The sequence below is a fragment of the Euwallacea similis genome, chromosome 11 (genome assembly GCF_039881205.1).
Source record: "Euwallacea similis isolate ESF13 chromosome 11, ESF131.1, whole genome shotgun sequence".
In the NCBI taxonomy this organism is placed as follows: domain Eukaryota; kingdom Metazoa; phylum Arthropoda; class Insecta; order Coleoptera; family Curculionidae; genus Euwallacea; species Euwallacea similis.
Window position 1 is genome coordinate 357,611 of NC_089619.1, and position 12,355 is coordinate 369,965.

The 12,355-nt window shown below is 36.1% G+C and overlaps 5 protein-coding genes across 6 annotated transcripts in view; 2 read left to right on the forward strand and 3 right to left on the reverse strand.

The window, feature by feature from the left end:
* Window positions 1–12,355, forward strand: part of mRpL33 (mitochondrial ribosomal protein L33) — a 72,837-nt gene that overhangs the window by 14,692 nt on the left and 45,790 nt on the right. The window lies entirely within an intron of this gene.
* On the reverse strand, window positions 605–4,946 carry dre4 (SPT16 homolog, facilitates chromatin remodeling subunit dre4). The gene is made up of 6 exons (XM_066394743.1): window positions 3,086–4,946; window positions 2,206–2,810; window positions 1,830–2,146; window positions 1,653–1,779; window positions 1,224–1,599; window positions 605–1,170 (listed from the first exon to the last, which is right to left on the reverse strand). Exons 1-6 carry the CDS (start codon window positions 4,836–4,838, stop codon window positions 974–976), a joined length of 3,375 nt encoding a protein of 1,124 aa, XP_066250840.1. The 5' UTR covers window positions 4,839–4,946; the 3' UTR covers window positions 605–973.
* rho-7 (rhomboid family intramembrane serine protease rho-7) lies at window positions 5,563–7,347 on the forward strand. The gene is made up of 8 exons (XM_066395082.1): window positions 5,563–5,720; window positions 5,774–5,981; window positions 6,036–6,164; window positions 6,218–6,476; window positions 6,532–6,656; window positions 6,850–6,951; window positions 7,007–7,104; window positions 7,159–7,347. Exons 1-8 carry the CDS (start codon window positions 5,686–5,688, stop codon window positions 7,247–7,249), a joined length of 1,047 nt encoding a protein of 348 aa, XP_066251179.1. The 5' UTR covers window positions 5,563–5,685; the 3' UTR covers window positions 7,250–7,347.
* On the reverse strand, window positions 7,333–9,297 carry LOC136412151 (S-formylglutathione hydrolase). 2 transcript variants are annotated; one of them, XM_066395084.1, is made up of 5 exons: window positions 9,215–9,297; window positions 8,662–8,867; window positions 8,372–8,608; window positions 8,096–8,318; window positions 7,333–7,509 (listed from the first exon to the last, which is right to left on the reverse strand). In XM_066395084.1, the coding sequence occupies exons 2-5, from the start codon at window positions 8,865–8,867 to the stop codon at window positions 7,333–7,335; spliced, it is 843 nt and encodes a 280-aa protein (XP_066251181.1). In that variant the 5' UTR covers window positions 9,215–9,297. The 2 variants fall into 2 exon arrangements, with proteins under 2 accessions (XP_066251181.1, XP_066251180.1); XM_066395083.1 differs by lacking the exon at window positions 9,215–9,297 and adding an exon at window positions 9,006–9,138.
* Window positions 9,498–11,915, reverse strand: eIF2A (eukaryotic translation initiation factor 2A). Its single transcript, XM_066395180.1, has 9 exons — window positions 11,674–11,915; window positions 11,471–11,615; window positions 11,198–11,416; window positions 10,943–11,146; window positions 10,681–10,892; window positions 10,196–10,626; window positions 9,966–10,137; window positions 9,725–9,906; window positions 9,498–9,669 (listed from the first exon to the last, which is right to left on the reverse strand). Exons 1-9 carry the CDS (start codon window positions 11,696–11,698, stop codon window positions 9,544–9,546), a joined length of 1,716 nt encoding a protein of 571 aa, XP_066251277.1. The 5' UTR covers window positions 11,699–11,915; the 3' UTR covers window positions 9,498–9,543.

Genomic DNA, 12,355 nt, shown 5'->3' on the forward strand with positions numbered 1-12,355 from the left:
TCTGGTGAGCGTGCCGTATCGTTTGTATGCCTCCATTGTTTGAACTTGAATGAAACTTGAAATATACATATGTTGTTCGAGACTCTACACTGCCTGTCGAGATACGTTTCTACATACTGAATTATTTTGACATTTTTGACAAAGGTTTCTGCGTCACTCTAGAAATGTTCTGAAATCAAATAATATCGCAATACGAACGACTTTTAGAACTTTCCAATTTATGGCTGTTTTTTTTTGTTTCAATTTCTTAAAATAGTGAATGTATTCGATAGAGAGTGACAAATTACTTAAATTTCTGAAGCAAAACCACTAACAGCTAGTTTTTAGTACGTGGCCGAGAGGCAGTATTAATTTAATTTTAAATGTTAATGTCAACTATTACTGTCCTTCACGTCACATAGGTTACTTATTCTGCCAATATTGACATTAACGGTCAAAGTCAAAAATATTCAGACCAACCAAATTTGACTTACCATAATTGCCAGTCACTTATTATTCTACGCTACAATTTTCACTATTATTACAACCATAACATATGGGAGCCTAATGTCGTTTTAATGCGCGTATACCTAAAATTTGCATACCAGAAATTTAAATTAAAAACTTTCTGGGTATAAAAATGTGTTGAAGTTTATTACACCAGGGAAAACAAGGATAGGTTCATTAGGAAAAACAAGGATAGGCTTTTCCTAAGCACTTTTAAAAGCAACACCAAAAAGTCCTTTTCTCATACGACACATAGTAATTAAACATATTATTAAATAACTTAAAATCTATGAGAACTAATCATAAGTAACGACAACTAAGCACCTTACATAACTTAAACCTTAACAGATTGAAATATCTGCTAGAAACAGGCTTCAAACAGATACCTAGAGGGTTACCAAAAATTAAACCCATTTGTACCTATATCTATTTGGGAGAAATTTTAGTTTTTTAGAAAAGTAAAGTAAAAAAAATAAAGGAAAGAAATTTATTTTCGAGATTTTTTTGATTTCTGTTTATCGCCACTATCACTGCGGCTCCTTTTCTTACTCGAAGAGGACGAATGTCTGTCCTTATCCCTGGAAGATGACGAATTATGGGAGCGTTTATCTTTTGAATGCCCTGACGACGAGGACTTGTGCTTGGAGCTTGACGCCGAATGCCGCACCTTATCTCTACTTCGGTCTTCATCAAGAAAAAAATTCTGAGATTGAGTTTTTTTTTCAAACAAATCTTACCTTTATCTCGGCTGCTTCCACTGCTGTTGTGCTTGCTATTAGAGCCGCTTTTGTGGTTGCTAGAACTGTGCTTAGAGCTGGAATGCTTGCTGGACGACTTGTTCTTGTCCTTGGAGAAATTATTCTTCCTGCCGCCTTTTCGATCTTCAAAGTCGTCGTAAACCCTCTCGCGATCTTCCTCTGCCGCTTCTCGCTCCAAATCAGACCAATCTTTTCCGGACTCTTCATCAGAACCCAATTCATCATCCCCGGATGCGCTGTCGCTTTCCTCCGTGTCACCTTCAGAGTATTCAGAATCCTCTTCACTCTCTTCAGAAAAAGTTTCAACATCTGAGGGTTGATACGTGTCATCCTCTTCCTCACTTTCTTCTTCCACCTGTTATTTATCAATTTATATTTCACCTAAACGTAATAATTATTCTAACTAACCACTTGTTCATCATCCGACTCTGGATCCAAAAACGTCCATCCACCGCTCTCAAAGAACCCTTCAGGATCATCCGTAATAGTCTTCATGATTTTCGCCCAATTCAACGACTGCACGCCCTCAGAATACCTGCACACAATCAACGCTCAAACCCACTCAACAACCGAATCAAAACTAACCGAATATCACAAGAATTCAGCCACTCTTTCACATGATCCAGCATGTTCATGGGAATTGCAGTCACCATGGCGGTTTTCCTTTGATAGTCCTTGAAAACAAAGACCATGTCGAAGTTCTTGAGATGGAACTGGATACGCTCAAAGTGCACCAATTCCACATCTTCTAATGTTATTACGAAAGGGGGCCATTCAGTCAAATGGACCAGACATCCAGAGGTTGGCTGCAGTAGTACAGTGGAACGAAAAGGGACTCCGGGGAAGCCCAGTTCTCGGAAGGGAGTGTCAAACTCTATTTCTTGTTTGGTCATTGTTTCCACCTAAAATACATGGAGAACTATGAATAATAAATTTTCATGAAACAATTTATAAAATATACCTTTTCGCAAAAACTTTTAAAGGCAGTTTTTAGCTTATGTCTTAGTTCCCTTTCAGCTTGTTCGGCAGCCAAATCATCCCTATCATGCATATGTTGGTGTTTTCCTAAATCAGTGGTAATTTCTCCAACTTCAGTATAAAACTGCACGTCCACATGTTTCTTTTTGCCAAACATAATGGCGTGTTTTAAGTGGAAATGTAACAAAATGATCATCTCGCCATCGCATGGTTGGAAAAAGGCGTTTTTGATGTTATTATACAAAATATCCACCTTATCTCCTCTAACTGAGGTGTAGCGAAACCCATTGGTATGAGCCTCTAAGGTGCCCGTCATCCTTTTAGAAACAATATTAGGACGTATGAAAAGATCTTTCAGTTTGGGATTGCCCTTGTTTTGGGACAACACCAGAGTGTCTTGCTTGACGAGGTCCTCCTTTTCCTTTTCTTCGGCCTCACGGGTTCTAAACTTTCTTTGTACTTCTTTAATGAGCCGAAAAGCGGTGTTTAAATTCGACGATGGAGGTGAGATTTCGCCCGGTTCCTTTGTGTTTGTACTGCGGTATGTTACTTCTTTAACAAAAGTAGCTTCTGGTTGTTGGAAATTTCCTGTTGAAAAATTTATAGTGACTATTTAAACCATGAGATTTCCCCCGTAAATCAAACATAAAGTAAATAATAGGCGAATTTTAATTTTAAGAGACAATATTATCATTCATTTGATTGGCTTGTAAAAAATGTACTTTCCACACTAAAATGAATGTGAAAAGCACTATAACTTGTTGTTGACAGTAAGCTGCTGTAAGTGGGATATGTTTGTGCGAAAAACTTTTGCAGGCAATGCCAAGCTATGGTCATTGACATGTGTATGAGAATTAACTTACCATCTTTTCCTAAGCTAGACCCTGGATGGAAGAAATTAATACGCAAATAAGTATAATCTCCCTCAACTGACTGGGAAATGTTCTTTATAGTTGAAATGTGGAAAGGAACTGGTATCCCGTAAACTGGCAAAATCACAGTTTCATACTTCTGGTCAACAAAAATCTTCATCTGTTTGACTTCGGGCACTCGGGGCATTTGATTAATATTTTTATAAGACACAGTACTCTTCCGCACTTTCTCTGTACCTTTAGCCCCCCCTTGCTTTGCTAGTCTTTCCTTAGCTTTCTCATTAAGCTGTTGGGCCAATTCTCTTTGATGTTCTTTCCGTTTTTCCTCTGAGGTGTGCTCAGTACGTAGCTTTGATTCTAATACAGCAGTCCTCCTTGCCCTGCCTCCTAACACTTCTGGCTTTGGGGCATTTTCCTTTTCTTCATCATCCTCTTCTTCCTCCTCTGATTCTCCCTTCAAGAATATTCCAATATTTTTTATTTTCTTTTTGCTATTTGTCATAATAGAAGCTGCCTGGCCTTCATTAACCATCACAGTATCTCCAATGAACAATGCATAAATCTTTCCTTCTTTGTCTGAAGCTTCTTTATTGTTTAAATTACTCAGCCCTAAGTTGAGATTAAAGATCATTCCTTTTTTCAAAACTGCAGTGCTTTTGGGGCTGATTATTAAAGAACTCTCTTTGAACTCTACTCCCATAGCAAAACCAAAATTCTTTGTTAAATTGTCAACTAAATTAGGCTTTTCTTTCTTTACATAACTGAGGCCAGTTTCATAAACTTCAGACAGCTTTACTCCAGCTTGTAATTTCTTTAACAACTCCTCTTCAAATTGTAATAGGAAGTTATAATTAGCCTGCATTTCATCTGTAGGGTTGACCAATAAGGTCCGAACAATGTTGGAGCAATAAAGCTTGTATCTGACTCCAAAGGAGCAAATAATGGACCCAAAGTGAAGATTATTTTTGTCACTTACTGCACTGAATTTAAGGCTGTAATTGCCCCCTGACTGAACAATTGCCGGGTAACACAAATCTACATGATTAACATCAACACCAGACACATACTTCTTGTCTTGGATAGCCGACTCGACTCCTTCTGCCAACTTGCTATGCTTAACTTTTTTATCTGAGTCAATAATCTCCATTATTTGGTCCTTTAAAAACTTGGTAAAAACATCTACAGTGACTAGAGAGGCCTTTTTCATAGTGGTGATCTCAGAGTCCTCTTTTGGAGCCATGAGATAGGCGATAGGGGCATTAGCATCAACTAACTCAAAGGCTTCATTTTTCAGAGCTTCTCGCCAACTATCCATATAAGGGCCTTGATAGTTGTCCTTGGGAAAATGTCCTACGACTTTTCCGTTCCGGCTCTCCTTAATGGCTGCTATGAGAGTCTTAAAGTTTTGTTTATCGTTGTCTTTATCCCTTACAAGCAAATTCAGTTGGGTTTGAGTGTCATCTTTAGGTTCGCCTTGCTTGAGAAACTCAATCTTTTTTTTGCTGGCTAGGAAGTGGATCTTGTTCTCTGTTATCACTATTATAGTGTCCGTTAGTTCGTAGCCCAAAAGCCAGGTTTGTAAGGCGCCAGATTTGCTATAGACGATATCGTCGTCCTTTCCCACGGCGGATACCAAAGCATCCATTTTGGAGAAGCTATTGTCGCCTGAAGAATCCTTCCATGCGACGTATAAGCGCTTCAGACGCCTGTGGAAGGTTTCTTTGTCTAGGTTTATACTTGCCATTGTGCACTAATTCACGGGGAACTCATTAAATTAAATGTTTTCCTGAATCGGTACAATCGGCATGCGGATTATTAGGAATATCTCGGCAGAAAGGCGCCATATAACAACCGTCAATTGTCAAATCACTTGTCTTATGATGATTCAATGTCATTCGTAAAATCAATGATATTTAAGCGTCATGCGGTATGCACGAATAATTTTCTCAATTTAAAATTTTGCATTTGAATAATTTTACTTTACATTTCTATAATTTTTAAAATGAAGGGACAATAAGTTGCATTTTCTGGAATACCAAAAATCTTATGACTTAGAAAAACTGAATAAGAATGGTTTTAACGATAAAGAATAATTTGTTTCTTGACAATGGCGAACGAAAATTTTTTATATTTTTATACATAACATACTTTAAGTCAAATATCTAGTCAATAAAGTTAAAAATAAAAGTTTATTTAAATTAGTATAGAAAACTCCCTAAATTTAGAACTGAATGAAAATTATTATTACATAGACAATAGTATAGTAGATTTTGCTATATTTTTAAATTTCATAATTTTTGATTGTTTACCATTATAAATAAATAAAAGACAATGTGCATGGACAAATTCATAATAAATACGTTAAATTTGTATTACGTCACTCTGTAATCCCCCAACCATCACACATCGATAAAAATTCAGTAGTCGTAGATATGCAAATTGTAAGGTTATAGTATTTATTTTCAAAATCGTTTTACATCAAAATTAATTACAGACTAATCACATTTTGCAGTATTAGAGGTTCATAAACTGCACATTCTGTTATATTAACGACCTATTAAACCCTAAATAATTCAAATATTATTTGGATTATGGCTCTAAACCAAATAGGGCGATTTTGGTTTTGGTAATCTAACTTTAAATAAATTGCCTAATATTGTATAAACTATCGCGTTGCAGCACAATAAAGTCGCCTTTCTCCCAAAACTCATTTAACCCATACAAAAAAGGAGTGAGGCATTTTAGGAAAGGTCGAAATGATGTGCGAACCCAAGAAGCCTTCAAACTCACCTCAGGAAGTTTGGAGACTCCTTTCAGCAATGTACATATGGATTCTGCCAACTTGAGCATGGGAAGGTTGTGGAAACCATTTATTTTCACTATAGGAGTCAGTAAAATTGGACATTGCCTGTGCTGATAGTCTCAAAAGACAGTAATTTAGTTTTCAGGAGCAACATTTCTAGGTTGTTCTTTATGGGAGTATGAAAATATGCGTTCCCATGTTGTGAATATGTTAAAGAAACCTGTGAAATTTTTTAACAAACAGTCAGAATTTGGGCTTGATAAGACTGTAAGTTATGCTTCATTGCATTTATTGGAATTATTAATATTCTTGCCATTCAGAACAATCTCACAAAGGAAGTAAAGAAATGGTGGAATTCCCTCACTGCTGGGCAAAAAGTATTTGTACCCATCTGCATTTTAAATGTGGTGGTTTTTGCCACTTGGAGAATTCCTCGACTCAATCAATTTATGTTGAATTTTTTTGCTTCAAATCCTGCCAGTCCACATCAATGTTTACCCATGATTTTCTCCACTTTCAGCCATTATTCAGGGTTCCACTTGCTTGCCAATATGTATGTTTTACATAGCTTTAGCACAGGTAAAAGCTATATGTTTTTAGAGAATAATTAATATTAAAAGTCTGTGATATTTAGGTGCAGTGCACAGTTTAGGAAAAGAGCAGTTTATGGCCCTATATTTGAGTGCAGGAGTGATTTCTAGTTTTACCAGTTATTTATACAAAATTCTTAGAAAACAACCAGGATTGTCATTAGGAGCAGTGAGTGTCATGCCAGTAGGCCATGTAACATAATAGACAAACAATGTCATATCTCCATGACTTACTCTACTTTAATTAAAAGCTGACTTTTAAAGGTTTTGGAAATGCTACTATATGTCTAGGATTAAACATAGTCCAATTATTATGCATTTGTTGACTTGAGAAGTTTCCAAATTTGAATTTTTTTTTATAGTCAGGATCAATAATGGCTGTACTGGGATATGTGTGTATGCAGTTTCCTGAAACTCAGCTTGGAATTATCCTCATACCACTTTTCACCTTTTCAGCAGGAACTGTATGTTATTCTTATTGAACAAATAAACAAAATTATATTTCTTTCTTACAAAAAGGCAATCAAGTTTATTGTCGGATTGGACACAGCAGGAGTCTTAATGGGCTGGAAGTTCTTTGACCATGCTGCCCACTTAGGTGGCGCCGCCACCGGAATGTACGTAAATATGTATATGCTCATTTTGAACTCTTAAAATTGACATTATTGTAGTATTTGGGCGTTATGGGGCAATCAACACGTTTGGCCTCAGAGAGAGCCGATTCTGAGGTACTGGCACCAATTACGAGGATCAATTAAATGACCTTAACATAGATTTTCTTTATTTAACACTGTAAATTATCCATATTACATCATAAAACTGTTGGTTATATTGAATAGGAATAATTAAGACTTCAAGTATTTGGCGTGATACTCAATATGCTCTCCAATAAATGAAGCAATGTAGAAATAGCTGTGATTGTAACCCTCCCTTTTCTTCAATATTGCTGACACCTCAGAAGCCTTGCAGGCCTCTACTAAATTCTCAGGGTTCAACTGTGATAAGAATTGGTCTGCTGATCCCTAAAATCCAAATAATGTGAATTTGTGTAATTGAAATTTCTTAACAATGGTAAAAAAACCTTTTTTTAATAAAACAATCAAAGTTAATATTTAAGGCCACATTTTTGAATCATGGTTTATGCTTAGTATACCTAAACATGACCCTTGTACATTTTGATGTAAAAAAGAAATATATTGCTATCATAAAACAACAATCTGACAAACAAATTCCTTATGTGTATTCATATACACAATGGCTGGATTTACTAGAACGGAATTTAAGCTATAATTCACCAATTTGGCCAAAGACATTAAGGTGCAAATTCCTATTTTCACCGTTATCGCAAAGTTTCCTTCGCCATTGTCGAGAGTGATGAATAGTCAGACTAAAAAAAAATGAAATATAGAATATACCAGGGCTGAAGATATGGAATATACCATCAACTTTAAGTAAAATTCAAATATAACTGCCATTTGTTAAAAAAACCACGTCATTAGGAATAACTTCTAGTACACTGAATTTTACACAGCAAAATAAAAGCATTCTTGACAATGGCGAAGGCAAGTCGTCAGTAACTATCAAACACTAAAAAATCATTTCACTAACTTGATCAATTAACAACTCCAAAGGGGGCCCATTGTATTTCTTAACAAGCTCAGTGGCATCCCATTGCTCCCACTCCCCATTTGTCTGAGACCCCAGGTATCCAGTGAAAGCCTTAATTCCCCAAGGACATTGAATTGGATTGCAAATTGGGGCAAATGCAGAAGCTGACTTAAATAACCCTGGGTTCCTTAGGGCTAGTGTGAAGGCCCCATGGCCTCCCATGCTGCAAATCACACTAATTGCTTGCACATTTCCATTATTCCAATGAGCCCTAACCTGTGCCCCATTATTGATTGTTCACCAATAACATCAAAGTTGCTATTAACAAGACTAACAAGTTCTTTGACAATATAGTCATGCATTCTATAATTCTTTTTCCAAGGTTCTTGAGTGGCATTTAAATAAAAGCCAGCAGCTACTCCAAAATCCCAGGACTCCGAATCTCCAGCTATGTTAAGGCCTCTTGGTGATGTGTCTGGATTCACTATGATAACCCCATGTTCACATGCATACCTTTAGCATGAAGTTTAAGATGTTTTTAGATACAAAAGCCTATAATTCCTTACCTTTGTGCCCCTGCCTTTTCAATAAAATTTGCCTCAGAGCAAGTAAGTCCTGATAGCCAATAAATCACTGGAAGTTTCTCTTTTTCGGCTTGAGGAGGTAAGTAGACTCCAAACTTCATGGTGCAACCCAATTCTTTAGAATCATGACTGAAAACTTTTTGCCAGCCCCCAAAACTCTTGTTTGTTGAAACCTCAGTTAAAGCCATCTAAAAAATTAAGCACATTAAAATGTTTAGTGCATATAGAGTAAAATTATTGTTAAATAAATAATTAAATAAGGAGATGTAATTTTCAATTATCTTGCTTGGTAACGTTAGAAGGTCACTCGATAGAAGGAGGCTCACCTTAAAGAGGATTTTTATAAAAAGAACAATGTTACTGAAATTGATAATGCTAAATTAAGACTTGAAACCCACTAAAACTAAATTATAAACAACAATTAATTATTTATTTATTGAACAATAATGGATTCTAACCTATAATATAAATATGTGCTTAATACTTGTTCGACGTCATAGTCACGTGATCAAAATTGAGGAGTCTTCCCACTTACCTCGATCAACTTCTGCTTTCCTGATACTCGGTTTCTGAAATTTTCCTCGAGAGAACTCCTCTGCTCGCGTTTTGGCAACGTAGACGTTGAAACGTAACACTGGCGACATCTCCACGTCAGTTTTTAAAGACATGTTTTAAATGCATAATGAAAATTAGTATATAACGTGACACATTAAATAGAAAAACTGGACTCGGAAACCTGCTTAAAAGTTCTGTGAAATTACTGGTTATTTTCCAAATTATAATTTACACTAACTATAAGAAAACACAAAATATCTTATTTTTCCAATTCATGTTTAACAAAGAATACATTTCATGTGGAAAAAATCAAACTGCCAACTGCTCCAATTCCTTCAGCAGCTCGGCCTCTCCTTGGATTTTGGTCAACTGATTGGCTTCCAGCATTTTTCCACTTGCTTGCTCCACCTTCAGTTTCTCTATGGCGTCCAATTTCTATGATAAAAATACAATTATTAACTAAAACCTCAACACAAAACTATTTCAAAACCTTCTTGATATTTTTTAACTTCTTATCAACTTCAGGGTCTCCAGTCAAAGTAACTTGAACGCTGCTAACAATTGGAGATGAGGCCTGTTTATTCTCACCATCATCACTCAGCTTCAATGCCTTTTTCGCCTCTCTTTTCTTCTTCTTTTTGAGTGCAGCCTTGGACGGAGTATTGTTGGTGCCTACATAAAAATACGAAAATTAGCCTCTTAAACTTTATAATGGCACAAAAAGATATTACCAACTTTATGGGGTTCTTCTTCATCTTTGTGCAACTGAAAACTGATAGCAGGTCGATTGCGAGCCGAAGGGGGCCTATAAACATCTTTAGAGGCTTGAGGCTCACTTGGAGCAATTCCCTCTACTTTTTTAGAAGAGATTTGAGGCTCTTTAAAGGTCAATTTGGGATAGGGCTATATAAGCAAAAATACAAATTTTCTTTGCTTTATTTTAAAGCTATTAGTAATCTACCTTCCAAGTGACTTCATATAGTTCCTCCCCCTGTGGAAAGCGGTTTTCATACAACAGAGACAAGGAATAGTGCCAAATTTTGAAGCCATTGCCAGTTCTGAGTCTTGGAGCTGTGGTGGCTGTGAGAAAATGCTCGCCATCAGGGGCCCATTGGAGAAACGTAGTATCCCTAGCTTCTCCACTGCTTATCTTTTTTTTATTAATAGCATCCCATACCTCCACTTGTCCTGGTAGATTCCCAAATCCCCCCAAAAGTAGAATATTCCCTTGGGGATTATAATAAATAGTATTTCTTGCCCCAGTGCCCAGTTCAAAGCAAGGTTCACACTTTAAATTAAAAATTGTAGCCTTAGCAGGGGTGAAACCATATACCACACAAAATTCCTGATTTTTAGGAGACCACTGCACACTGTAGATTGGCCCTTCCTTACCTAAATCAACCTTTCATTTGCACTTCCCTTCAAAAAATATAAGAAAGCCCTTACTCATAGTCACCATAGAGGTTTGTCCATTTAAACCAATAAAATGCAATCCCTGTTTGCCATAGTAAGAACCACCTGTTTTATCCACCTCAGTAGATGTCAACAGCAAAGCATTATTTCCTTTGGAGTTCCAAAGAAAATCAACTTTATCAGCTTGAAAAAAGCTTTTATTGGCTATTACCTGTTGATTGTCAAAATTAGGATATTTAAACAACCTAAAACCGTGAAAATAAAACCAACATTTTATTTCTTTGCAACTTATTACCTCCCAAAACTTGGTTGTCCTGGAGACCCAATTGTGTGGCACAAAACAAAATAACTCCCAATATTTGGAGATAATTCATATGATACTACTTTATGCCCATTAATTCTCTCCACAATTTTCTCAAAATTTAAATCCTTGTAAAACACTACATCAGTGTTTACAAGCCTTGAAAACAGCTTCTCATCAAGGCTCCAATGAGGCTCCCTAGACATTAACAATCAACTTAAAAATTTAATTTCAAGTACTAAATAGTACCAATTCATTTGCTTCTTTTGGGTGAAGCTCTTGACAAGCTCTCCACCTTCAGTTTTATAAATTTTCATATTCGGACTTCCTTGAGGATTAGCATTGCTAACAGTGAAAGGTTCCCAACTCAATAGAAAAGTACTTTTAGGTGAAAAAGCTAAATGATATGCTTTTGTGTTCTCGATAAATGCCACTTTTTCCCAAGTCTCAGTATTAAGAACTGTAATTCTAAACCAAAAGAATTCTACAAAATGAGATTTTATATAGAATTAGGTAACTTACGTTGGCCAGTTAACATAAGCCAGATACAATCCTCCAGGGCTGAACAATATAGTACGGCAAGATTTGCTCTCAATTGTCGGAACTTGATCATAGGATTTCAAGCTGGGAGGGCCCAACATAGCCGTTATACCCGAGGAACTTCGAGCTTAATTAATTAACCAAATTTAGTTAATTTTACGTGAATTAAAGGGTGAAATACTTACTAAAAATGGGGATTTGTGCAGTCATGGCACCTTAGGAATTTTCACCTATTTCTCTATATATAAAAGAATGATATCCAGACGTTTTGGCTTCTCTAGAGAGGAATCACTCTTTACTACCACTTGTAATTGCAAATAAGCTCAAAATCCATGTTTTTAGAGAGAAAATTGGGGTTCATTAATGGAACGTTCATTTTTCTACCCCTTTATGCTGCATGTAAAAAATGTGAGGTTATATTGATGATTGTGACATTAAACGAAAGTGACATAGAAAGTGTCAATTATGAAATAACTAAAGGGGGATTATTAGGTGAAAACTGTTAGAAATGAGATAAAAAGGAATAGAGTAGGAATCATTTTCAGTTACTTAAAGTAATTTAATTTATTTCCCGATAATTCAATTTTTTTACAAAGGAAATGGGAAACCTACATCCCTACGTCCATGATAATAAGTGAAAAAATTGCACAGGTATGTTTGACCTTTCAAATGAAAATTTTAAAACATTAACCGGGATAAAGCTGTGGCAAGCCAAAAGAATACAAAAAAGAGCCATCTCAGAAAAGAGTAAGACAATTTACGTGGATATGGTATGTTGGATCATAACTTTTGTGGGCACCGAATTTCTGATCATAACATAATTTTGTACATACTCAAAGAACATTGAGAGCTACTCCATTGATTCTA

Bases quoted from the DNA above. Each gene is read 5' to 3' on its own strand.
- LOC136412151 (XM_066395084.1), bottom strand. From the start codon at position 8,867: ATGGCTTTAACTGAGGTTTCAACAAACAAGAGTTTTGGGGGCTGGCAA. The intron at 8,609-8,661 runs GTAAGGAATTAT...TTCATGCTAAAG, and splicing joins GAAAAGGCAGGGGCACAAAG to GTATGCATGTGAACATGGGG. The intron at 7,510-8,095 runs GTTAGTGAAATG...TTTGGATTTTAG, and splicing joins TGGAGTTGTTAATTGATCAA to GGATCAGCAGACCAATTCTT.
- rho-7 (XM_066395082.1), top strand. From the start codon at position 5,686: ATGGCTCTAAACCAAATAGGGCGATTTTGGTTTTG. The intron at 5,721-5,773 runs GTAATCTAACTT...ATCGCGTTGCAG, and splicing joins ATAGGGCGATTTTGGTTTTG to CACAATAAAGTCGCCTTTCT. The intron at 7,105-7,158 runs GTACGTAAATAT...ACATTATTGTAG, and splicing joins GGTGGCGCCGCCACCGGAAT to TATTTGGGCGTTATGGGGCA.
- dre4 (XM_066394743.1), bottom strand. From the start codon at position 4,838: ATGGCAAGTATAAACCTAGACAAAGAAACCTTCCACAGGCGTCTGAAG. The intron at 2,147-2,205 runs GTATATTTTATA...CATGTATTTTAG, and splicing joins TTAAAAGTTTTTGCGAAAAG to GTGGAAACAATGACCAAACA. The intron at 1,780-1,829 runs GTTAGTTTTGAT...GATTGTGTGCAG, and splicing joins CTGAATTCTTGTGATATTCG to GTATTCTGAGGGCGTGCAGT.
- eIF2A (XM_066395180.1), bottom strand. From the start codon at position 11,698: ATGACTGCACAAATCCCCATTTTTA. The intron at 11,417-11,470 runs GTAAGTTACCTA...CTTTTGGTTTAG, and splicing joins GCTTATGTTAACTGGCCAAC to AATTACAGTTCTTAATACTG. The intron at 9,670-9,724 runs GTTTTGAAATAG...TTTTTATCATAG, and splicing joins AGTTAAAAAATATCAAGAAG to AAATTGGACGCCATAGAGAA.